At 49.7% G+C, this 24,497-nt stretch overlaps 2 protein-coding genes across 3 annotated transcripts; one reads left to right on the top strand and one right to left on the bottom strand.

The window, feature by feature from the left end:
- Positions 1-1,224: 1,224 nt before the first annotated feature.
- Lrrc38 (leucine rich repeat containing 38) lies at positions 1,225-22,007 on the bottom strand. 2 transcript variants are annotated; one of them, XM_041652711.1, is made up of 3 exons: positions 21,036-22,007; positions 2,389-2,472; positions 1,225-1,364 (listed from the first exon to the last, which is right to left on the bottom strand). In XM_041652711.1, the coding sequence occupies exons 1-3, from the start codon at positions 21,934-21,936 to the stop codon at positions 1,249-1,251; spliced, it is 1,101 nt and encodes a 366-aa protein (XP_041508645.1). In that variant the 5' UTR covers positions 21,937-22,007; the 3' UTR covers positions 1,225-1,248. The 2 variants fall into 2 exon arrangements, with proteins under 2 accessions (XP_041508645.1, XP_041508644.1); XM_041652710.1 differs by having other exon boundaries at positions 1,255-2,472.
- LOC121448170 (cytochrome c oxidase subunit 6B1-like) lies at positions 14,752-15,545 on the top strand. Its single transcript, XM_041651963.1, has 3 exons — positions 14,752-14,759; positions 14,957-15,115; positions 15,371-15,545. The coding sequence occupies exons 1-3, from the start codon at positions 14,752-14,754 to the stop codon at positions 15,543-15,545; spliced, it is 342 nt and encodes a 113-aa protein (XP_041507897.1).
- Positions 22,008-24,497: the final 2,490 nt, after the last annotated feature.

Below are 24,497 nucleotides of genomic sequence, written 5' to 3' on the forward strand. Positions count from 1 at the left end.
CCAGGGTCCTCTGCAGGAGAAACAAATGATCTCAACTGCCAAGCCATCTCTCCAGCCCCCGACTTTTTGTCTTTTTGAGACAGGATCTCATGAAGTCCAGACTGGCTGTAAACTCCTGACCCTCCTTGCCTCTGCCTCCCAAATGCTGGGATTATACCACCACATCTGGCTCCTAAGATGGACATTATAAACGATGAATTCGTGGTTCCTTAAAATATCCGGGCCATTTCTCGTGAGCTTCTTCTGGTCCCGGTCTCGGCCCCAGCCACACTCAGTGTTGCCAGCGCAAGTCATTTTGCATTAGCCCGCGTAGACTCATGATGTGGTTGCTTCTATCTCTGAAGCAAAGTGCTGCCTCCCTCACCCCGGAAAACACTGTCTGTCACAGCCCATCTTCCCAGGAAATGTCACGCACACCCCGAGGCCACTAATGCCACCGATGGAAGTTGTTCAGAGGCCAAGTCCCCGTGGTAGGTTTTTGTTCATTTGTTTTGCTTTTGAGACAGGGTCTCACTTGCACTACGTAGCCCAGCCTAGCCTCAAACTTGAGGTAATCCTCCTGCTGCCACCTCCTGAGTGCTGGCCAGGCTGAGAGGCATGTGTTATCATGCCAACATTTTTTTAAAGACAGGGTTTCACTATGTAGTGCGTGCCCCCTGGCTGGCCTGGAACACTCTCTTTGGGGTGCACGGAGCCCTATCTACTTCCTTAGACTTGGAGTTTTGCCTGTTTCTGCCTCTTGAGATTAGAGGCGTGTGGCCTCACATCTATTTTGTTGTTGTTTTATTTTGTTTAAGGAACACTTTGTTGGTCCAAGGCAACCTGCTTATTGACCTCCTGGTTTCTGGGAGAGTTCCCCAAAATTTCTTCAGCGGACAGGTCTAAGACCATACCAACACAGAAAATGACTCAGCTATTGGCTAAGGTGGGACTCTGGAAGAGAACAAACACCTTGACAGTACTACAGAAGAAAGAAGGAAACAACAAAGCGGCCATCACAACTTGACACAGTGATTGTCTGTCCTCTGCAAGGTGTTACCTCTTAGGATAATGATTGGAGTCCAGGCGATACCAACACACATTTTCCCAACCTATTTACCAACAGACAACAAACACCCTTTGACAGAGTTCAAGCTTTTATTTCTTGCTAACATTTCATCTAAATCTGGTGTCTTAGTCTCCTTGAGCTGTTGTTATCAAAAAAAAAAAAAAAAACCACAGGCACGAGGGTCTATAAATAACTAACATTTATTTCTCACAGTTCTGGAGGCTAGAGGTTGGAGGCCAGGGTGCCAATAGGGTTGAGTTCCTGGGAGAGACCACTTCCTGGTTCACAGATGGCTGTCCTCTCATCGGGTCCTCACCTGGAAGAAGGAGCAGGGAGGTCTTCAGAGTTTGTGTTATAAGGACACTGACTGCACTCAGTATGAATGAAGGAGCAGGGAGGTCTTCAGAGTTTGTGTTATAAGGACACTAACTGCACTCAGTATGAATCCATCCTCATGACCCTGTCATATCCAAGGGTCCTCTTCAAAACACCCTGAAGGAGTGGATCCCGAAAACACCCCCAGCCACTTCTTGTGAACCTCTGCCTCGGGTATCTTAGCCCAGCTCAGTGTTGCTGGCTCAAGTCATCTTGTGTCATCACGCTGGGTATTGGGTGTCAACGCAGCAATGGAGGGGAGACACAGGCATTGTCTATTGTGCGTACGTTTGTTTATTCTTGGTCTAACCTCCCAAAGCTGCCAGGTCCTTTTATAGAGGAAAAGAATTCCTGCTCCCGTGGAGAATGAGCTGAGCTTGAATCTCCACCGAGAGCTCCGCTGTCTTTTAGGAGGAAGATGATTCATGGTCCAGAGTGCAGCTCGTAATAAGAATGGTCCAAATGCCTCTGAGGTCAGAAGCTGTAAGCTCTCACTTCAGCTTGGGGAAGTTGTAAAGCTGTAAGCCATGAAGCCTGACTTGATTATCTTCACACACATGAATGCCCCAGCCTGGGAGGTGGGCTCGCTCAGGAATGAATCTCTCCATCCTTCCTGCATCTCTACTCTGCTGATTCTATGCTCTGGGATCGGCTGTCCCAGCAGGTGCATCTAGGCAAGCACCCGCCCTTTCACTGCCTGGAGTGATGCGATGCTTCTGTCTTCAGCATCTCGGTCTCCCTTGGAGAGGTACCACTAGCTTGGGTGTGGGGAAGCAAAGGGCAGGAAGAGGTGGCTCAGTCATCCTCGTCGTCATCCTCATCCTCCGTGTCCTTGTTAGGGGTGCACCTCTGGAAACACTGCACCACAGTGGCCAGGAAGAAGCTGGAGATGATGGCGGCGATGGACACGGCCACGCCCGAGAAGATGATGATGAATAGGTCTGTGAGGGACAGGCTGAACTTACACTCGCTAAAACTGGCTTCTGACAGCTCGCGCAGGGCCACCCTCCGGTCCTCCATGGGCAGTGAGCACTGGATGGCATCGAGGCCTGAGGAGAGACAGAATGAGGGAGAAGGGTTAGGCTGCAGCCCCCAACTGTAGTACCTCCCAGGAAATCTCATAGTGTAGTAAAAGGGGAGCGGGCTGCTTTTCGTCCTGCCCGGCTCTCAGCCGCCTGGCTAGCCTTACCTGAAATAATTACACGGAAACTGTATTCGTTTAAACACTGCCTGGCCCATTATATCTAGCCTCTTCTTGGCTAACTCTCACATCTTGCTTTAACCCATATCTAATAATCTGTGTATCACCGCTGGGTCGTGGCTAACTGGCAAGATTTTAACCCACATCCATCTCAGGCTGGAGCTTTATGGCATCTGCCTGTCTCTGCTTTCTTCCTCCCACCATTCTGTTCTGTCTTCTCTGCCTACCTATGTTCTGACCTATCAGGCCAAGCAGTTTTCTTTATTAATTAAGCAATGAAAGCAACAGATAGATAGAAGACCCTCCTCCATCATTGTAGCACTTCCTTTGGTAACTTAACTTCACAGGTTCACACCTAGGGTCAAGAGCGCAGGCATTCAGCTCTGGAGACTTCCTCTTATCTGTGGATAGGTTTGGAAGGTGTGCTTTTTCTGGGGAGAAAATGGGAGACATCATTTTGACAGGAAACTGAGCGACCATCAATCCTTGCTTACTTTTGGTGTCTTCACATTCTCGGGAAAGCCTCTCTCGTTCTCTGTTTCAGTGTTTCCAAGCAGCAGAGCTCACCCTCAGCCCTTTCCCAACATCGTCTGAGAGTCAGCTGCCTTCCAGCTTTGTTAGTTAGCCCTCTTGGGTCCATAAAAGAGCAACCTCACTCATTGTCCAGTGCCCCAAACCAGCCTTGGGGTTCTTACCAGTGACCCCCTCTTCTCCAGCTCAGAACAGAAAATGGAGAAAGAATATTTGAGCTTCCTCCCTCCCTCAGTCTGGGCCCATCCTTTACACATCCACAGCCACCCCACCCATTCATTCCTCCATGGGAACAGTTGCCTAGCAACTATACTGCATTCTCTCTCCTCTCCCTTAATCGATGTAGCTGCTTGGGAGCCTCAAGGATTTAGATGACCCAGAACTCTTTGTTGTTTGTTTGTTTGCTTTGCTTTGCTTTTTTAGGCAAGGTTTCACTGCATAGCCCCTGATGGCCTAGAACTCACTTTGTAGACCAGGTTGTCTTCAGTCTCACAGAGATCCACCTGCCTCTGCTTCCTAAATGCTGGGATTAAAGGCACATGTATAATATAATTGCTGACACATAAATTATATAAATTAATGGAATTGACTTGCCATTCCTATATACACATATACTATACAATGATTCTGTCTACCCCACTGCTTCAATTCACAGGGTGTGTGTGTGTGTGTGTGTGTGTGTGTGTGTGTGTGTGTTTACATGTGATGCCCTTGGAGGCCGAGGCATTGGATCATCTACAACTGCTAGACACAGGTGCTGGGACCAGAACTCAGGTCCTCTGAGAGAGTAAGCAGTGTGTGCTTGGAACTGCTGAGGCATCTCTCCAGCTCCTAGTTAGCTAGCTTTTGAGACAGAGGTTCATTATGTACTTGAGACTGATCTGGAACTCATTATTTAAGGTCCCCAAGTGCTGGAAGTATAGGAATGAGCCACCTTGTCCATCTTCACAATGGAATTTTTTACTCTTTTCTTTCTTTTACCCTCCCTCCTTTCCTACCTCTCTGCCTTTTCTTCCCTTTCTCTCTCTCTCTCTCTCTCTCTCTCTCTCTCTCTCTCTCTCTGTCTCTCTCTCTTTCTCTCTCTCTCCTGCTGAGGATAGAAGCCAGGCCTTGCTCATCCCGGGCAAGCACAGTACCTTTGAGCTATATCCCAAGCCCTTGACTGTTTCTTAAGCTAAAACTTCAGGGCTGGGATGTAGCTCAGTAGGCAGAGTGGTTTGGTTTACTTTCTATTCCGGTATGGCATGCTGCATGCCTATAACACTAAACCAGCTAAGCCAGCATTGGCCACGTGGAATCTCGTCTGAAAACCAAAGCAAAATAAAACATGGGCTGAAGAGATAGCTCAGTGGTTAAGGGTACTTGCTACTCTTCCGGAGGAAGAGTTAGGTTCCTAGCATGTGTGTCAGATTACTCCCAGGTCCCATAATTCCAGCTCCAGGGTAACTGATGCCCACTTCTGGCCTTTTCACACGCATGTGCGCATGCACACACACACACACACACACACACACACACACACACACCTGAAATTTAAAAATTAAGCATACTTTAAAAAAAAAAAAAACTTCTCCCTACTTATTCTGAGCATTTGAAAAGCATTTGGGCCAAATTAGGAAAGCTTTAAGATGTCCATAGCAGGGCTCCCTTGCAGACATCTATTTTTCAGGGCTAAAAATCAGTCAGCCTGCCTCCTCTTGATAGCTACTCACTAGCCAAAGATACCCTGAAAACCAGGAAGAAAGAGTCCTGCCTGAGGCCTGAGCACGGGCTCTAACAACCACAGGACGGGCAGCTCTCAAGCTCACAGCAGGTCACAGTTCAGCTAGTCAGTGGCCCAGCCATACACACCCATCACGCACGCACCTCTGAGCCCATTCTTCCCGGGCTGCAGCTCCCCGAGTCAGTTCTGATCTCCACACTGCTCTTTGTGCCTGGAGATTAGCCTTGGCATTTTTACAAAGCAACGGTTTTAGAAAATGTCATTTCACATTTCTCTGTGGCTGCAAGAAAAGGACTTGTTTGGGAAAACACCACCTAACCCACCAGGCGTGGAGGCTGGGCCTGCGCTCAGCTGTGATAAGACACCTTGACTTAATGGCTTTCCCAAGTTCACAGAGGGCAGACAAACAAGAGGAGCTGGACAAAGACGGTCGGCTGGATGGATAGAGCCAGGCAGAAGAGGGTGAAGATCTGTCCCTACAGCCATCTGCTGAAGTACCCGTGACTGGTGCAGGGCTCTGATGTTGGGGTCTGTGACTTCAGGGTTCCCCTTCCTTTTTAACAGTATTCTGCCATAAACTGGTTTCTCAACCTGGCACTGTTTTGCTTGGGTTTGATTGCTCTTGTTTGTTTGATAGTTGTATATATGTATAGAACACATTTAGTTGTTTTCACACATATCCTTTCCCATCGCTTCCCCCACCACCTCCAGATCCTTTCTTCTCAGCAAGTGCCCCACCTATTACCATGTCTTCTTTTTGGTGTGTGGACCACTCTGTTAATTAGGGCTGTGGTGGATTGATTGACTGACTGACTGATGGACTGATTGATTTAAAGTCATGAGGTGTGTGTGTGTGCGTGCATGCGCCTGCTCCTGTGTGCGTGAAGAGAGAGAGAGAGAGAGAGAGAGAGAGAGAGAGAGAGAGAGATCAGATCTCCTGGAGCTGGAGTCACAGGCAGTTGTGAATTGTCTGATGTGAGGGCTGGGAATTGAACTCTGGCCCCTTGGAAGAGCAATACACTCTCTTACCCAGTGAACTGTCTTTCAGGCATCTTGGGTTTTGTTTTTGAGACAGTCTCACGTAGCCCAGACGAGCCTTGAACAGCCAAGAATGACGTTAAACTTCCAATTCACCTGCTTCCACCTCAGGAAGTGCTAAGATTACAGACACGCCCCACCATGCCTGGTTTATCTGGTACTGAGGATTGAACCCAGAACTTGCTGCATGCTAGACAAGGACTCTAGCAACTGAGCTGCATCCTAACCCCCAACCCCAGGACTATTGACATGCGGGACGGGACTCTTGTCCTTGGCTTGAGCCGTGTGCACTTCAGGCTAACATCCCATCCTATTTATAGGAGAGGAGATGCCAGCAGCACCCCAGCCAGGGGTGCAATTCAAAGTGTCCCCAGGAGCCAGGTGTGTTTACATTGTCAGCACTTGGGAAGCGAAGTCATGAGGATTAGAAGTTAAATGCAATCTCAGCTGTACACTAAGGATTATTTGAAATCCTGTCTGAAGCAAGTAAATAATCAGAAAAGTACCTCATCTAAGTGTCTTTGCAACCATTTGAAAATAGTAATTATAAATAATGTCTTTGATTTCTTCTTTTAGATTTTTATTTGTTTTTATTTTATGTGTTTTTCCTGCATGTATATCTGTACACCATGCCATGCCTTTGGAGGTCATAAGAGGGCAACAAATCTCCTGGAACTGGAGCGATGGATGGGTGGTTGTGAGCTAACACATGGGTGCTGGGAACTAGACCCAGGTCCTCTGCCAGGACAGTCAGTACTCTTAACCTCTAAATCATCTCTCCAGCGTCACCTCGTATGATTTCTGAAACACTAACCCGGAACAGCTTGGGGAGAAAAGGGTTTATTTGGCTTCCAGGTTATAGTCCATCATGGGAGGAGTCAGGACAGGAACTCAAGGCAGGAGTATAAAGGCAGGAACGAAAGCAGAGGCCATGGAGGAGCGCTGCTTACTGGCTTGCTTCCCATGGCTTCCTCGGCCTGTTTTCTCATACAGCCTAGGATCACCAGTTTAGGGCTGGCACTGTCTACAGTAGACTGGGCCCCAAACATTCATCAGCCAAGAAAATACCCTAAAGTCATGCCCACAGGCTAATCTGATAGAGGCATTTTCTCTTTCTTTCTTTCTTTTCTTTTCTTTTTTCTTTTTTGGTTTTTTGAGACAGGGTTTTTTTGTAACTTTGGAGCCTGTCTTGGAACTAGCTCTGTAGACCAGGCTGGCCTCAAACTTACAGAATTCTGCCTGCCTCTGCCTGCTCAGTGACTGGAGGCATTTCCTAATGAGATTTTTTTTCCCCAGCTGACTCTAGCTTGACAGACACTTAACCAAGACAAATTACTTTAGACGAGCCACTCTCCCCTGAGAGCCCACACGTGGGTATATCCGACTCCCCGTGACTCTTTGAGCACATGCTCTCAGGTGTGTCTGTCTGTCCTTCTGAGCTGCCTTCTCTTCTAACCCCCACACCTGAACCTATATTAAAATATCTTTGGGGGGCTGGAGAGATGGCTCAGAGGTTAAGAGCACTGGCTGCTCCTCCAGAGGTCCTGAGTTCAATTCCCAGTCAACCACATGGTGGCTCACAACCACCTGTATCTGGCACCCTCCTCTGGCGTGTGGGCATACATCGAGGCAGAATGTTGTATACATAATAAATAAATAAATCTTTAAAAAAATATATCTTTAATAAAATCTCCAAATCAACCTCATAAACTGGCCAGTCCTAAATTCTTTCCTGAGTTGACTCAAAAATCCTGGCTTTGCCTGACTGGGGACCCCTAAAAGTCTGGGAGAAGTTCTTCTAGTATCTGAAAGTGACAATGGGGGAACTGTGTCTCCTGCGCCCCAACTGACAATTCCACAGGGCATGGACCTGCATCATTTCCTCATAGCTGCCCCAGTAACTACCCACAAACAGGGGCACCCAGACTAATTGCAGTTGATTGTGGTGGCTCACACCTGTAATCCCAGGGTACTTAGGAAACTGAGGCAGGAGAATCAAAAGTTAGAAGCTAGCCTGAGCTACATGGAGAGATCACGTCTCAAAACAACATAAAAAAAAAAAAAAGGCTGGGGGTATAGCTTAGAAGCCGAACTCTTATTGCCTGGCACGCACAAGGCCTGTGTTCAATTCCCAGGGCCACACGCATAACAAATTAAAAAAGGTTCACTCTGGGGCAGAGGTGAACACTGAGCATCATGACACATGCATGAAATCACCACACTCTGGAGGCTGAGGTGAGGCAGGAAAGGTCAAGACTGAGGCTAGCCTGAGCTGCAAGATATAAGAACTTGTCTACACACAGAGAGGGAGCGGGTATGCTCTCACAGCTATGGAGGTCAGAATCAGGGTTACCTCTGAAGACCCTAGGAGAGAGGCTGCCTGTCCTTGGCTCGTCGCTTCCTACTCTAACCTGTCTTCCCGGGATCTTCTGCTCTGCGTCGCTGTCTTTCAGATATCTCTTGGCCTCTCTCCCACAAGGATAATTGCCTCTGTGCCAGGGCAACACTTAAACTCAATAGTTCAAAAGAAAGTGGAGCCCACTTAGTCCAGCCGCCCCTCCTGCTGCCCCTACCAGTGGGGTTCGACTCTCCAAACCCCCAGAGCCATCTTCCCCTCACTATGGTTTGTTTGAGGTTTTGGTTATTTTTGAGACAGGGTCTCACTACGTAGCCAACGTTGGCTTCCCAGGCAATCCTCCTACCTCTACCTCTATGGCATTTGTCCACCACATCCAGTTTACGGTGCCAGCGGTGGAACCCAGGGCTTCCTGCATGCCATGCAAGCACGCTGGCAGCTGAGCTGCATCCCTGTCCTGAGCCCGCTTCTTCAGCGCTAAGGATAGGCTGGCATCCTTCCGATAATAACCTTCCTTCCCTTTGCTCAGTCAGGGCTGGTTTCTCTTGCTTATGCTCACTAGTCCCGGGATGGGTTATGGGAAATGGAATTCAAGGATGAGTTAGCCCCTGTTCTGACAGCTACTGCCTCACAACCCCTTATTATCTACGGCTGCCCAGATGTCCTGCAAAACTGCCGGCTCGGAGGCCCATGCAGGCGGGAGGGCCATAGGAAAGGTGCCCGTGCAGATCACCTCTCCTGGGGTGACTTCCCAGTGGGCAGCTTATGTGACCTCCTGACCTCTGCCTTGTAGTGGCTCTTCCTCTGCTCATTCACCCACCAGGCAACTCAATCTTGTTCCCGCCTATCTTCTCTCTAGGGATAGCTGTGGTACTCCTGCGAGTGGCTGGGGTCCTCCTCCCACCCACACCCCAGGCTCCACCCCCTTGAATGATGACTTCTCCCCACAGCTGATACCTGAGTGGCGAGGGTGACAAACTGCCATCCTCGAAATAGACAGTGACACAGCAGATGGTGGATTGAGATTAATCTCTCGAGCCTGGCCCGGCCCCTTGCCAAAGACCAGGCTGGGCTGAGATCTCTCAGGGGGCCTTTCTCCAGCTCTGGCCTCCTGAGAGCTTCTCAATCCAATTGGCTACAGGCTCTCCTAAGCACTTCTGTTGTTAAAGATAGGTTTCTGCTTTCCTGATTCCGCTTATTAGGCAAAACCAACATACACACTGAGACGCCAGCAATAAATGAGCAGAAGGCAGAGGCAAGAACTCACAAATCCGATTTGCACAATGGTTTAGCTGTTCCTAGGTCCTCTTCTAGGTGTAAGCGCACACAGATCTGTCTGGAAGAAATATCCTCAGCGCCGTGTTTGGTGACCATATTGGGAAAGTCTTTCCATTCACCAAATACAACATGTCACTTCTGGGCATTTGTCTCACTGTCTCCCAGGCTGGTTTCAAACTCCTGGCCTCAAGAGATCCTCCGACTTCAGCCTCCTGAATCTTGGGACTATAGACTAAAATACACTTTGGAAGTTAGAGAATGGTTAAATGAGCTTGCCATGCAAGTACACCGAGCTGGGTTCGAATTTCCAGGGTCTATATATATATTTTTTTTTCAAAAGGTAGGTGAAGCTGTTTATGCACCTGTAATCCCAACATCAACATTTTTTTTTTGAGGCAGGCACAGCCACATGCATACCTGTAAGACCAGTGCTATACGAGACAGAGACAGGCAAATGGCTAGGGTTTGCTGGCTGCCAGGCTAGCCCTAGGCTCTGTGAGAGACCCTGTCTAAAGGAAATAGGTGGAGCATGACATCAGATGTACTCTGGCCTCTGAATGTACTTTTTAGCAAGGGTGCGTGCACTGCGAGTGTATAACACGCGCTCACATATATCACATGGAGAGACACACAAAAATACACACTCAATGGCTGCAGGCTATTTATGGTAGAGGAGTCATGATCTTTTTCTCTTCTCAGATGATTCTAGGATTGTTCTTTTTTTCTCCTATTAAAATTTCATTACACTTTATTTTTGTGTTTGGCGTGGAGGGTGCTTAAAACAACACACTTGTGCAGGTCAGAGGACAAGAACAGGAGTCCGTTTCTCCTTTCACCATTTCCCACATAGCAAACTCAGGTCACCAGGCCCGGCAGCAATTGTCCTTACCAGCTGAGCCATCTCTCCAGCTCTGGCTACTCACCTATGCAGCATCATCAACCTGACAGGTTGTAGAAAAGAATGTCACCGAGAGATTTGGTATTACTCTGGTCACCAGTTGAGCTGCATGCTGTATTGTGCAATCAGGGGCCAAGACCTGTGTGACAACAGCTCTTGTCCATCTTCTGGAAGTGTCAGAGGCCTTAGGAACAAGGCTAAAGGGGGCACACCCTGTGCTGGAAAAAACCCCACCTGCGCTTTACCCTGCCTGCCTCATAGAACTTAAGAAAGAAAGGAAGAAAGAAAGAAAGAAAGAAAGAAAGAGAAAGGGAGAGAGGAAGGAGGGAAGGAGGGAAGGAAGGAAGGAAGGAACAAAACACCTCAAAAACAAACAAACAACAAATAAAATGCTCAGGAAATAGGGAAATAGCAGTTTGGGGCCTTCCACATCTCCAGCCAGGCTTTCAGCAGCTGTGTCTTCTCAAGCATCACATAGTGGAAGGTCAGATGTGTGAGAAGATACCTTTTTTGATGCCTGCACTTCCCTCCTTCCCCTGCCCTCACTTATATTATAGATGAAGGGTCCAGGGAAATCAGACAACTTGCCTAAGGTCACTGTGATGATGGCTAATCTTGAGGGCGGACAGTGCAGTTAAAGAATTGGCTCCATCAGACTGGTCATGTGTGGGCGTGTGTGTAGGGGCATTTTCTTGATTGCAATTGGTGAAAGAGGACCCAGCCACTCTGCTCAGTACTGTCCCTGGGCTGGTGGGCCTGGAAACCATCCAGTAAGTAGTATTCCTCCGTGGTTTATGCATCAAGTCCTGGCCTGCTTGGGTTACTACTCTGAATTCCTTCAACGATGGGCTGTGGCCTGTGAGATGAGTTCCAGCTCTCATTTCCCCCTGCCTTTGACCTTCTCCCCAAGTTGGCTTCATAGTATTTATCACGGCAATAGAAAGCTAAATAGGGCAGTTACCCAGACTCTGGCCTGGATCCCAAGTCTCCTGACGGCCTGTTTAGTGTCTTTCCAGACACCTATTCTCTGTCACCCTGAACATCTGGAGAAGGTGTATGTGCTGTGGCCTCAGCTGGAGTTATTCCGGGCCACAGAGGAATGCTGCCTAAGGAGGCCTGCAAGGAGCTCTGTGGGGCTCATTCTTGCTCTGGGGTGCCAAGGAGCACGGGCTCCAATTTCCCATAGTGCTAATTTTGTTTTCTACTGCCACTTTCATTAAATATCCACTATCGCACGGGGGACAGTTCCCAATTATCCTTACTGTCTCGGCCAGCAGACACTCCGTCTGATTAAATAATAAGCTGATTTCGTGGCGAGAAGGATGTAGGGCAACTTTGGGTCAAGGGCTCACACTGGAGCATCCTGGCATCGAGTAGCCAGCGCTCCTATATCTCTCAAACAGAAACTGTACCCGTGAAATGCCCACTGCCCAGCCCCTGGCCACCCCCATTCTCCTCCCTCTTCTGTGAATTTCACCACCTTGTTCCTCCACAAATATGGAGCTAATTGTATAGGACTTGTCTTAGTTAGGGTTCCTATTGCTGTGATGAAACACCATGACCAAAAGCAGCTAGGGGAGGAAAGGGTTTATTTTATTCACGGTTCCATATAACAGTTCAGCATCAAAAGCACTGTGGGCAGGAACTCAAGCAGGGCAGGAAACTGGAAGCAGGAGCCAATGCGGAAGCCATGGAGGGGTGCTGCTTACTGGCTCACTCTCCGTGGCTTGCTCAGCCTTTCTTATAGTGCCCAGGTCCACCAGCCCAGAGATGGCCCCACCCACAATGGGCGGGGCCCGGGGCCCTCCCACCTTGTTCCACTGATAAGAAAATGCCTTAGAGCCTGGCCCTCGATCTTAAGGAGGCATTTCCTCAACCGAGGCTCCCTCCTTTCAGATATCTCTAGCTTGTGTCAAATGGACATAAAAACACCCAGCACAGGACTCACTGTTTTGTGACTAATTTATTTCCTTTTTTGTTTGTTTGGTCGCTTTGGTTTTTTAACATAATGGTCTGTTTTCTTTCACTTTTTTTTTTTTTTTTCTGAGATAGGGTTTCTCTGTGGCTTTGGAGCCTGTCCCAGAATTAGCTCTTGTAGACCAGGCTGGGCTGGGATTAAAGGTGTACACCATAATGCCATCTTAAAAAAAAAATATTAGCATAGAACTTTGATAGTAAAAGGATTTCAGCCTGGTGGTGGTGGCACACACCTTTAATCCCAACACTCAGGAGGCAGAGGCAGCTGGATCTCTGGGAGTTCGAGGCCAGCCTGGTCTGCAAAGTGAGTTCCAGGATAGCTAGGACTGTTATACAGAGAAACCATGTAAATAAATAAATAAATAAATAAATATATATTTTGGTTGTTTAACTTATATTTTATGTGTATGAGTTTTTGCCTACACGTATGCTAAGTGAGTCATGAGTGTGTAATGTACTTGGGGGCCAGAAGAAGACATTGGAGCTACTGGAATCACAGATGCTTGCGAGCCACCATGTGGGTGCTGGGAACTAGACTCAGGTCCTCTGCAGGAGCAGCCAGAGCTTTAGCTGCTGAGCCATCTCTCAGACCTCTGGGGATTTTTGTTTGTTTGCTTGTTTGCTTTGGGGGCCGGGGGTTGTCTTTAAGTTTTATCTTCGTTATGTAATGTGTATCCACTCCCCCACCCCTGGCTGCTAAGTGAAGCTTATTACTTTTATAATCAGGAGAAGAAAACTGCTTTTATTTTATTTTTAGAAGAAGAGTCACCTTGGCGCTGTCTAAGAGGAAGCATCCTGTGACTTTCAGGCAAGCTTTGGCTCTTTCTCCATCTGGGTGACAGTAATCTCCATTCACTTGCCCTAGGCGAGACTGCTTGACGTCAGAAAATCGAAGGAGTTTCTGGGGCTCAGGATGAGCTCCCCCACTGGTCCTGAGTTGAGCCAGGTAGCAAACTGGGTTAAGTGATATGGTACAGGGGCTGACTAAACACCCTGTCTGCCATAGCACCCTCTCACGGAAGGATTCTGCCCACAGAAGTGCCCACTGGAGTTCCCAGCCAGCGAGAGCCAGGACATTCCAGGCCTTTCTGCTGGGTTCTCTCTAGTAGGCTTTCCCGGTGGAGACCAGGGCTAGGCAGAGTCAAGGCACTTCTGCCTAGCTCTGCCACAGCTACCCTCCTCCCAGCCCACACCCTACTTCTCCTAGTGTCAAGGTCATATGACAATTAGACTCAAGCATCCCCCTGTCTGGTACTGAGGGTTGTGACCTTTGAGGACACAGGACCATGGCTAGAAAGAGAAGGTCCAAGAAGAGGCCTAGCTAAATCAGCCTCTGTAATGAGATCCATTGGCTCCTTTCCCAACATCTGCTCTCTCAGGCCTGATGTAGACTGTGCCACCTGCTCCGTGCACCTCCAAACCCAGGCATACAGTCCTGCATCTGCCAGCTTCTATCTCTCAATCCAGCGGCCATCCTTCCACCATGGCTCCAGGACCAAGGCGAGGGAGCACATATGAACAGGCCTTCTGTGATGGCATCTCAGGCTGCTGTGCACACGTCCACATAGGGCGTGCCCAACCTCATGAAAATATTTGCATAGCCAGGCATAGTGGTATACGAAGAGGCATAGACATGTGGATCTCTGCGAATTCAAGGCCAGCCTGGTCTACGCAGCAAGTTCCAAGCTAGCCAGAGTTACATGGGGAGACTTTGTTGCAAAACCAACCAACCAAACAAACAAACAAACAAATAAATAAATAGAATGGAAAAGAAACATTTTTGAATACACACCTTTTTTTAAAAATATTTATTTGTTTGTTTATTATATATACAGTATTCTTTCTGCAGTCCAGAAGAGGGCACCAAGCCTCACTACAGATGGTTGTGAGCCACCATGTGGTTGCTGGGAATTGAACTCAGGACCTTTGAAAGAGCAGGCAATGCTCTTAACCACTGAGTCATCTCTCCAGCCCCTACACCTTTTTTTTTTTTTTTTAACCCACAGACTTTCATTTGGAAATGGCTCTCCAGGTCTAACACTGATACACTTGATTGCAGAAGAAATTTCTTAGGCCTAGAGACAGTAAGCGATTTAGGTCACATCGCTATACTGAAGAGTTTTTATGTCAACTTGACACACACTAAAGTCATCAGAGAGGAGGGAACCTCAATTAAGAAAATGCCTCTGCATCTTGGAGCCCACTCTTTTTGGAGGGATATTTTGCTCAGCCTAGGCAATGGGGGGAGGGGCTTGGTCTTGCCTGGAAGGGAAGTGTCAGACTTTGTTGACTCCCCATGGGAAGCCTTACCCTTTCTGAGGAGTGGATGGAGAGGTGAGGTAGGGGGGAAGGTGGAGAAGAGGGAGGAGGAAAGGGAGTGGGAACAGGGATAGCTATGTAAAATGAGAAAAGATTGTATTTAAAAAATTCTTAATAAAAGAAAGGAAAAAGAAGAGGACAATGCCTTCATAAGATCAGACTGTGGGTTGGCACCTTGGCTAAGGGTCACCTTGAACTACCACTGCTCCAAGGCAGTCTTCAGGAGTCAGCACCAGGGCTGAGGACATCAAGACTAAAATCAAGAACTACGAAACTGTCCTCTTTGACAGCCATTTCCCAAACCAGAACCAGACCAGGCACTGCTGGCTGAACTATCTGGACTTCCACCACTGCGAGAAGGCAATGACCGCGGGGGGGGGGGGGGGGGGTAGAGAATTAAGTCGGTACGATAAATAACCAGGCTAGCTCAAGAATAACAGTTATACTTTAATGGTTAAAGAGGGCAAACTCACATTATAAGAGTGGGAGGTCCGACTTACAATTGGCCTGTCCGGCAGGCACCACAGAGAGAGAGAGCAAGCACCTGGATCTCCCAGTTTTTCTTCCTGGGGTCCAGATCACCACGCCCCAATTAGCTGTGATTGGTTAACAGAGTTCCCCATGAGGGGGGGGGGTGATGTCTCCTTATGTGAGTGGTACCAGCATGTATACAAGTCCCTCTGCCCCGTACCGTGGGTCTCAGCTTGGGATGATGGCAGAGCAGAAGGCACATTTTCTGGGAAGATCTGGCCTGGCTCCACCCTCCTCTCTTCTGTTCACTGTCCTCTCCTCATTCAGTAAAGGGAGGGGGCCTGGGTATATGATGGTCCCTACCCTGAGACCCTGAATCACGATGCAATGCCTAATAAAAATTCACTGAAAAATTTAAAAAAAAAAAAAGATCAGACTGTCAGTAAACCTGAAGGGCATTATGTGGAATCATTACAGGGGGTGCCATCCATGGGCTGGTCCTTGGTTCTATAAGAAAGCAGGCTGAGCAAGCCCTGGGGAAGAAGCCAGTTAGCAGCACCTTCGACAGGCTCTGCACTGGCTTCTGCCTTCAGGTTCCTGCCCTGACTTCCTTTGATGATAAGCAGGGATGTGGAAATGTAAACCAGATCATTCCTCCCTAAGTTGCTTCTGGCCATGGTGTTTCAACAGAGCAATAGTAACTTAAGACAGCCACCCAGCTGCAAACTACAGAGCCAGGGAGCCAAGGCTTCCCCGAAGCAGTTATTAGGCTTCTGTGCATAGGGAAGCCTTTCAAAGGGGGCTCATACAGAACAGATCATGACCTTCTCCCCTGGCACTTATTCAAGAAGCCTGGGGACCTAGGGATCCGCAGGAAGTTCCCAGGTGGCTCGCTCTCAGATTAGGCTCTCTACTTGCCAGGCCTATGAGAAGGAAGCTCCGACGCAAGGTCACATTTGTGACAAAGGTGTCATTACCAGATGTTTCCTGGCCTCACTACCCTGGCTGGCCACCTAAGTGATTTCCAAAGTCTCTCTGGCTTCCAGGTCTGGGGTACTTTCTATTTAAAGAAATATGAGACCTGTGCCCCCGCCTCCCACTGTCCCTCCCTACCTGTGAGCCAGGTATCTCGTGGGGAACCACCAGAACAGGTACAGAATCTAGGACTAGACAGAAGAAGCAGCCTGGTGTCACCCAGGAATTGGGGACTGAACGGGGAAAGACAGTGTCCCTTTCCCATGTCTCTCAGGATGGGGCATGCGGTGGGGTACCCCAGAGTGCCAGCTTGTCACTAACTATTCAGCCCCATGCCGGACAATCCATCCTGGTAACTGCTTTGTTTCTTGGTGGGAAAGTTGTTGGGGAGGTGTCCATCGGACACAGATGTTAAGTGAAAAGAGACTTAGAAACGACAAAGAGGTTTATAACTGTAGGCAGCACGGTCGGGATGCCAGAGAGCTGGGCATGGAGATGAATGCTGGGGATCCTAGAACTCAAGGGGCTCACGCAGGAGAATCATGAGTTCCAGGCCAGCCTAGGCTGCACAGCAAGACCCTCCTGCAAACACAAGCAAATCAAAGGGAGCACGGGAGATGGCAAGGTGGCTTCGTGCGTAAAGGCACGTGTCGCTGTGCTTGATAACCTGAGTTTTACCCCCGTGTCCCACACAGTGGAAGGAGACAGCAAACTCTGAAAAGTGGTCCATTGACCTCCACATTCACACTTTAATACACATATGTCACCACTCCTGACTAAATAAATAAAATTAAATGAAAACACAAATATAGGATGCCCAATTAGGTCTGGATTTCATATAAAGGACAAATAACATTCCATATAAATACTAAATGTGTCATATTTCATTAAATAGGTATAGCATACTTGGTCTTCATATCTTTAGGAATAACATAGTTATATTAAGAAGTGATTTATCATTGATTTGAAATTCAACACTAATTGGGCATCCTAGAATTTCCGCTTGGCTTGTCATTTGCTAGTTTGTTTTGCTTTCTGTTACCCGGCCACGGTGCTGCTGGCATCCCTTGCCCTCTCCCTTCAGCAGGGCAGGTTCTTCTCTGACCTTAGGCCCAGTGAAAGAGCCTGGCCTGTCCCTGTCTCCCCTCCCCACTCCTCTCCTGGGAACTTGCTTTGAGGCTCGAAAACTCCCCATCCCTGTGTGGCCACCAGGGGAGGTTCACTGGCAGACAACACATTTTTACTACAGTCTGAGGCAGTCAAGGTCACAAGGAGAAAACTCGGCCCTGGTCCTGTTGGAGGAGGGGGCAGAGGTACAGGGAGCAATACTAGAGGACGCCCTCTGCTCAGGTCTGGGGGTTCCCTCTCTGGGAAGAGGCAACGTTTGTTCTTAGAAGGCGTGACGCTTGTACCCTAGTGCAGCCTGATTTTCATTGGAGAAAGTTGGTGGTCAGGATGGCTAAGAAACTGGGAGTCAGGAGGAAGCATCTTCCAGCCTTGTTTTCGTGTGAGTGTGGCCTTTCTGCACACATGCCTCCGCTGCAGTGAGGCAGTCTAGACAACACTACCATTTAAAAAGTCACGTTCTAGCAGGGCGGTGGTGGCCTTTAATCCCAGCACTCGGAGGCAGAGGCAGGCGGATCTCTGTGAGTTCGAGTCCAGCCTGGTCTACAAGAGCTAGTTCCAGGACAGGAACCAAAAGCTACGGAGAAACCCTGTCTCGAAAATCAAAAAAAAAAGTTACCGTTCTGAGCCTAGCAGGGTACTTCATCATTATTTACAGATGAGATAAGTGTGTTACAAAGATTGGGGGTGTCACTCAGTGACACACACACACACACACACACACACACAAACTTCAGTGCCCCACCTAGGTCAGTGCCCCACCTAGGCCTTGGAGATTTGACCTTGGCCTTCATGATAAATGTAGACTGAGAAGGAGGTGGGGGTGGAGACCAGAGGGAAACCACATAACAGTACAGGCAGCTTTTCTTATTTAATTACTTATTATTTATTGTGTGTGTATGTGTAGTGTACATGTGTATCCAGGTACACACATGTACATGTGAAGTGTGCAGATGGATGGAGGCCAGAGGTCATGTGTTTTCCTCAAGTGCTCTCCATCTCTTTTTAAGTATCCTTCGAAAATTTTGTTTCTATTTTTAATTATGTTTCTACAGGTCTGCAATGGAGAGGCTATGCGTGCAGTATGAGCGTAGTACCAACAAGAAGAGGTTGTTGGATCTCCTGGAGGCGGAATCAGCCTGGGTGCTGGGACCTGAACTCTGATCCTCTAGAAGATATAAGAGCAGTAAGTTCTCTTAACCATTGAGCCTTCTCTCTAGCCTCCTCCACCATCTTTTTCTTTTCCTTTTTGAGAGTATCTCCCACTGAGCCTGGAGGTTCCTGATACAGCTTGATTGGCTGCTCAATGAGCTCCTGGCATCCATTTGTCTCTGCCCATCCGACCGTAGACACACACTATCATGCCTGGTTTTTACACGTAGGCCCGGGGATCAGAGCTCAGGTCCTCAGGCTTGTGTGGCAGCACTTTATAAACCGAGCCATGTCTAGTCCCCATATCAACATACTTATATTTAATTAAGACCAGGAGGAGTCTGCACGAGGCCAGAGCAAAGAAATGATCAATGGTTAATAGGATAGAAATGGTAAGCTCCTCTAATTTGATAGCTATATATCACGTACATGAATTAAATTATCACATGATGTGCCCCATTAATGTACACAATTACCATGTGCCATTTAAAGTTTGAAGAGCTGTGAAGTATGATAAAGGAGGGAGTGGCTATTAACCCCTCTTAAGCATCCACAACACACTGGATATCATTGTGCCCTCCCAGCAGGTAGGAGGACAATGTCCATATCTTGATTTCAGAAGCAGGGAAACTGAGGCTGGGGGAGGTCAGGGACTCATCCAAAATCGTAAACCTGAGTTCAGATCAGAGCTTGAGTCTTGCACTCGCCAGGTCCCTCACCCCCTTGCTTCTGGTTCACTTTGGGGACACTGTTCTGGCCACATTCTGTAGGCAGCTGCCCTGAGAGACTGGAGCTGCCCTTGGCTCTGGGCCCAGGAGGTGTCTTCCAGCTGGCACCCTCCTCTCCTGGCTGGATGAGACTGGTCTTTCTCTCCCCCCTGCCCTATCCCCAGGACCCTCACACGGTCTTCAGTGCCTGTCCATTCTTTCCAGCCTTCTGTATCCACCTGCTGCCCATTTTCTCCCACGGATGATGGATGTTGGAAGAGATACAGCTCCCCTTGCTCTGGGGCTACACCCTCATTACTGTGTTTTGGTTTTGACAACACATGAAGAAGGGAAAACCTTAAGTGACTTACCTCCTCAGGGTCCCCAAGACCTTAAAGCAAAACCCACAACTTCAGACTCTGACCCAAGGCACTGTGGAGGTCTCAGAGGTCAACCCAAGTAGTCAAGGGACAACGGAGCCAAAGCACAGAAGCATTTAAAGCCCACTCAAGGCCCCAGCTACCCAAGGCAACCCTGGAAACAGAACCCAAGCTCCTGCCCCCAACTGGAAGACAATGAGAGCCCCATAGTAAACACACACTCAGATAACTGAGAAGCTGTCCACCAAGAGGGGAACAACCACAGAAAAGTGACCCTCTCCCCAGAGAAGGCTTTGACAGGACATTCCTGTCATTCAGACTATCCTGGCAGATCTAGGGAGCCAGGCAGGAGAAGGGCATCATTCAAACCTGGGGGACTCTGCAGCTTGCAGGCTAGATCTTTTATGAACTGTTCACAGAGGAGAGGTATTAGGGAGATAAAGTGTCCTCTTATCACAGGAGTAACCGCAGGGCCTCAGGGTGTGTGCTTATGACCCGGTGGGGTGGACAAGTAGACACGGGAGTCCCATACACCAAGGAACCGTGTTTCTGAGTTCTCAACTTTAGTCCGAAGACTAAAGGGAAGCTCACAGCTAGGCCACCTTTTGTAACGTGTGCTCAGGACTGCAGACAATTTCACCAAAATTTAGAGGCTCTCCGGAGGTTGGTTCTGGACTGAGAGGTCAATTTGGGCCAGTGCTCACAGGCTCATGAGTAGAAGGGTGAACTCTACCCAAGGCATGGCTATCACCTGCCATCAGTCCTGGCGTGCACTCCGACAAATGCTGGGGTCCCTGACATCTCAACTCTGCCTTAACCTCCTTCATGCTGTGTTCCTAGAGCCCTGGTGTTCCCATCAGCCATTTGGGTGTAAGTGAGAAAGCAGGAGGGGCAGCAGGAAAGCAGGGGAGATACCCACCCAAAAGATTTCTGTCCCACAATTCCACATCTAGGCTGCCTTTGTCCTAGCCAGAAATTTTCTTTCCCAGAGATGCTCTGAAGAGTCAAGGGGATCCGGGAACAAAAGGACCAGGTTAGAATCTATGCAGCTAGACCACGTTCAGGACTGACCAGCTCCTCTCCATCTCTGGGTTCTGGGAATGGTATGGCGTCCCACACAGCACGGGGTTTTCCCATTAGGAGGGACCCGTACGTGGCTCACACCCACCTGTCCTAGGACCCAAAGAGGATGTGGACCACAATGATGAAGAAAAGGCGGAACCTGAATCTGGGTAGGAGGTGAAGAAGAAAAGTAGACACTTGGGAGAGTTCCAGATGGGTTCTTTGACATTTTCTATGTCAACATATCCGGGAGACGTTCAGGCCTCTGATATTGTGAAGTTACACCTATAGCGATTCTCATTCAGGGCACTTGTTACTGAGTCCCCAAAGCGAGGTCACGAACATCCGGAGCATGCTGAACTCTCCCATCTCCTTCCCTACACCACCCAGCCCTGGCTTCCAGCCACCCTCTGGCTCACCTTTGGGCAGTTTGGATGCGTTCTCTTGAATCCAAGAGAAGAGGTGGGCGAAGTCACAGTCGCATAACCAGGGATTCCCATCCAGGCGCACAGTGCGCAGCGCCGGCAGTGCATCCAGAGCCGCCACGTTGAGGCTGCGCAGGTTATTGTCGTTGAGTTCCAGCACCTGCAGCGACTCCAGGCTCTCGAAGGCGGCCTCGTGCACACCGGCCAGGTGGTTGTTGGCCAGGCTCAGCTTGACCAGTCGTCCCGCCGAGCGGAAGGCGCCGGCGCCCAGCTGAGTGAGGTTGTTGTAGCTCAGGTCCAGGAAGGCCAGCTTCGCCGAGCCGCTGAACGTGCCCTCCTCCAGCGAGCGCAGGGAGTTGTTCCTGAAATCCAGATAGACCAGGTCTCCGTGGAAGATAAAGAAGTCCTCGGGGATCTGCTGGATTCGGTTGCCGGCCACAAGCAGTTTGCGCACGTCCAGGGGGAAGGGATCGGGCACGCTGGGCAGCCCGCGATCACGGCAGTCCACGGTGTGGGGGTCGGTGCAGGCACAGCCCGTGGGGCACGCGCGTCCCGGCCCGAGCAGCATCAAGAGGCTACCGAGCCCCAGCGCCGCAGTGGCGCCGGTGGGGCGGCAGGGGACAGAGCAGAGACTCATGGCCCCCGGGGGCTCCGGAGGACTCGGTTCGTGGGGCGAAGCAGGCGTAGCAGGGCACTGGCTGCGGGGCGCCGGGAGCCCTAGGGCAGCGGCGCGGGGCGGGGAGAATGCTCCCGGGCGCGCGGGGGCGATGAGAGTGTGGCGGGGACAGAGCGACCTGGGGTGTCCGGGCAGCGGGGAGGGAGGAGGCAGAGGAGAGGCGCTGGGCGCCGAATTCACCCGCACAGGAAATTGACCCTCTGGAACATTCCAAGGCATAGGTGGTGATCACGGAGGGAGCCCAGCGAGACCCCCACTCGGGCGGGGAAGTAGAACCTGTCGCACGGACCTGGCCAGCGGTGTTCACGACTAAGTTCGGTGACGGATCCCTGGAGCGATTTTCATAGGGCGTGTCTGGGGCATGCGCCCGCAGCGCCACCCTAGTCTCTGCCAAAGGGGCCCCTGTCACTCTAGCTCCAAGTCCGGGACAATACCCTCAGGCTGTCAAGTCCCCGTCTGGGGTTGCGAATCTGAGGTACGGGCTAGGCTCCAGGACGGCTGGGCTTCCTTCCTTCCACCCACCTGCCTTTGGCCCACCTCCTTCTGGAGAAGGGTGTGAGCCTGGTGAGTAGCTGCCAGTTCTGCTGTGACTGGAAAGATGACCCGGGCCAGTCAGCGTTTTCCATGCTGGTCCTGAGCTTGGGGATGGAACTGATTATCCTCCCAGGGTGGATCTACTGGGGCTCTGAGCAAGGCTCAAGCAAGAGGCATTAGGGCAGTTTGGAAGGGAGTTGGGAGGGGGATGACCTGGGGCCAGAGCCTCCTAGGCCCCCTGAACTCCTGTGGAACTATTTGTGAAATGGGGAGGGTAGCTGAGAAAGGTCAGAAGCAGAGTTCGGGAGTTACCAACTCTTTCCGTTCCCCATCATTTTGATACCCGAGAAAAGTGATCTGGACAGAGAGATGCCAAGGCTTCGAGCTGCACAAAGGTGAGGTTGGTCTTAGACCGTGGTAGAATTCCTACCTTGCCATTCCTCAAGTCACCCTCCCCACCCCGGCTTTGACTCTTTTCCTTTGGAAAGCCCCCACGGAGCTACAAGGGAATTGCCCCGCAGGTGGCTATTTTAATCCTAATGCTCTGTGACTGAAAAGCTCAGCCCCTGGCCCAAAAATAACTCAGGGAACAGCTGTCCACTACATGCCCCCCATGGCCTCTGCCCCAGCCCTAGCTCTGCAGGGGATTGGTGGAGCCAGTTATTCCGAAGCACCAGAGCTAAGTCTGGATATATTTTTCCCAGTTTGGAAGGGAGTTGGATGACCTCTTTTTCCAGTTTGGAATCCAGTTGGTCCCTCTGAGCCAGGGATCAGGCAATCAAGTCTTTGGGATGGAGCCAAGGGCCCAAGAGGATAATGCTTGCTTGAGTCCCAGGAGGGGCTGAGTATTGGATCCCCTCAGTAGCTCCTCCCCCTGCACAAACCCATGCCACCAAGCCAGACCTACAGTCTTGTATCCCCACTCTCTCCGGAGGTCCCAGAATGCCCTTACAATCCCCTGGTTCAGGGGGCTCTGCCTCTTTTGGGGTGGGAAAGATCTGGGTAGATGAAGGTGCCTTTAGCCACACTGGTGGTGTGCTGTTGAAGATGCGAGCAGGCGGCCAGAGTAAGCGCATGCCACTACCGGCTAGTCTGCAAGAGCCCCCTGAAAAGAGAGATGCTGCCCCCTTCAGCACCAGAGTCTGTTTCGACTGTTCTCACCAGGGCTGAGCAATACCGCGGTTCCTGTTGGAGCTCTGAGCTTTTTTGTCTCAGGACACCTGGTTGACTGGGAAGTCATTTTGCCCTCCCTTGTAAATGAGGGTCTAGGTGTGCACAGGTGTCTTCCTGCCATCTCTCCCCACCCCCCACCCCCGTCTGATCCTGGGTCTACCACTGACCACAGAGTTATAGGGCAGGTTCCTTTGTCTTTCTGAAACCTTGCCAAACCTTTTCTGTTAAAATTTAGCCTGGTGAGAAGTGGGCTCTTATCTAGAAAAAGGACACCAAGGGTAAATAAACATAGCACTCACTCACGGGTGACTTCGATCAACAAAAACAGTACTTTCTACCTAATACATGTACAGTATTTAGCCAATACATGCCCACAAAACAGGCCAGGCTTGATAGCGAGATAATGCAAGGGGGTTTCTGGAAACAAAACAGCTGAGAAAGGCCTCTCCATAGCTGTGGCTCCCGTGTCCTGAAATGAAGAAGAAATGCTTCCTCTACCCTTGCGCAGACAGCACGAGGACATGAGGGGAATTATTTGCACGCAACGTGACTTGGAAAATGTTGCAGAAGTCATGCATGGAAAAGTGGCCACAAATCTCCCTGTCGGGAACTCCTTGCTTCCTGCTTTGACTGTCTCCCAAAGTCCCTGGGATCCGAATCTAAATGATGTTTTTGTTTTTGTTTTTGAATTAATATCAGCACGGCATGGCTGAGGACCAGGAGGCCCCCCAGCTCCAGGACTCTCGTTCCTTAGGGAAAGGAAAGCTTTGCCACCCCTACTATTTCTCCCCCTTACAAGAAACACAAAGCCGTGACCTCAGCAAGGTCGTTCCGTGAGTCAGAGATACGAGCTGGAAATAGAATACGGGCACTGTGGGTCCACACCTGTGCCACTCACCCATGCTCGCTGAGCCCACTTGGGATGAAACCTCTTAGGGAGAGGTCAAAGTGCAGGTAGGTCAAAGGCCTGGAGAAGCTTCCAGAGCATCTGCCTGCCAGAAATGCTCCTGTGTTTATTCTCAAAGGCAACATGTCCTGATTCCTATTCAAGAGACTCTAGATGGGGTATAAAA

This window comes from Microtus oregoni, unplaced genomic scaffold (assembly GCF_018167655.1).
Source record: "Microtus oregoni isolate MIOR12 unplaced genomic scaffold, Mior012 000005F_ref0000423, whole genome shotgun sequence".
NCBI classification, from domain to species: domain Eukaryota; kingdom Metazoa; phylum Chordata; class Mammalia; order Rodentia; family Cricetidae; genus Microtus; species Microtus oregoni.

Bases quoted from the DNA above. Each gene is read 5' to 3' on its own strand.
- LOC121448170 (XM_041651963.1), top strand. The intron at 15,116-15,370 runs GGGGGGGGGGGG...GTTCCCCATGAG, and splicing joins TGCGAGAAGGCAATGACCGC to GGGGGGGGGTGATGTCTCCT.
- Lrrc38 (XM_041652710.1), bottom strand. From the start codon at position 21,936: ATGCCTTGGAATGTTCCAGAGGGTCAATTTCCTGTGCGGGTGAATTCG. The intron at 2,473-21,035 runs GTGAGCCAGAGG...GTCTCTCCTCAG, and splicing joins CGCATCCAAACTGCCCAAAG to GCCTCGATGCCATCCAGTGC.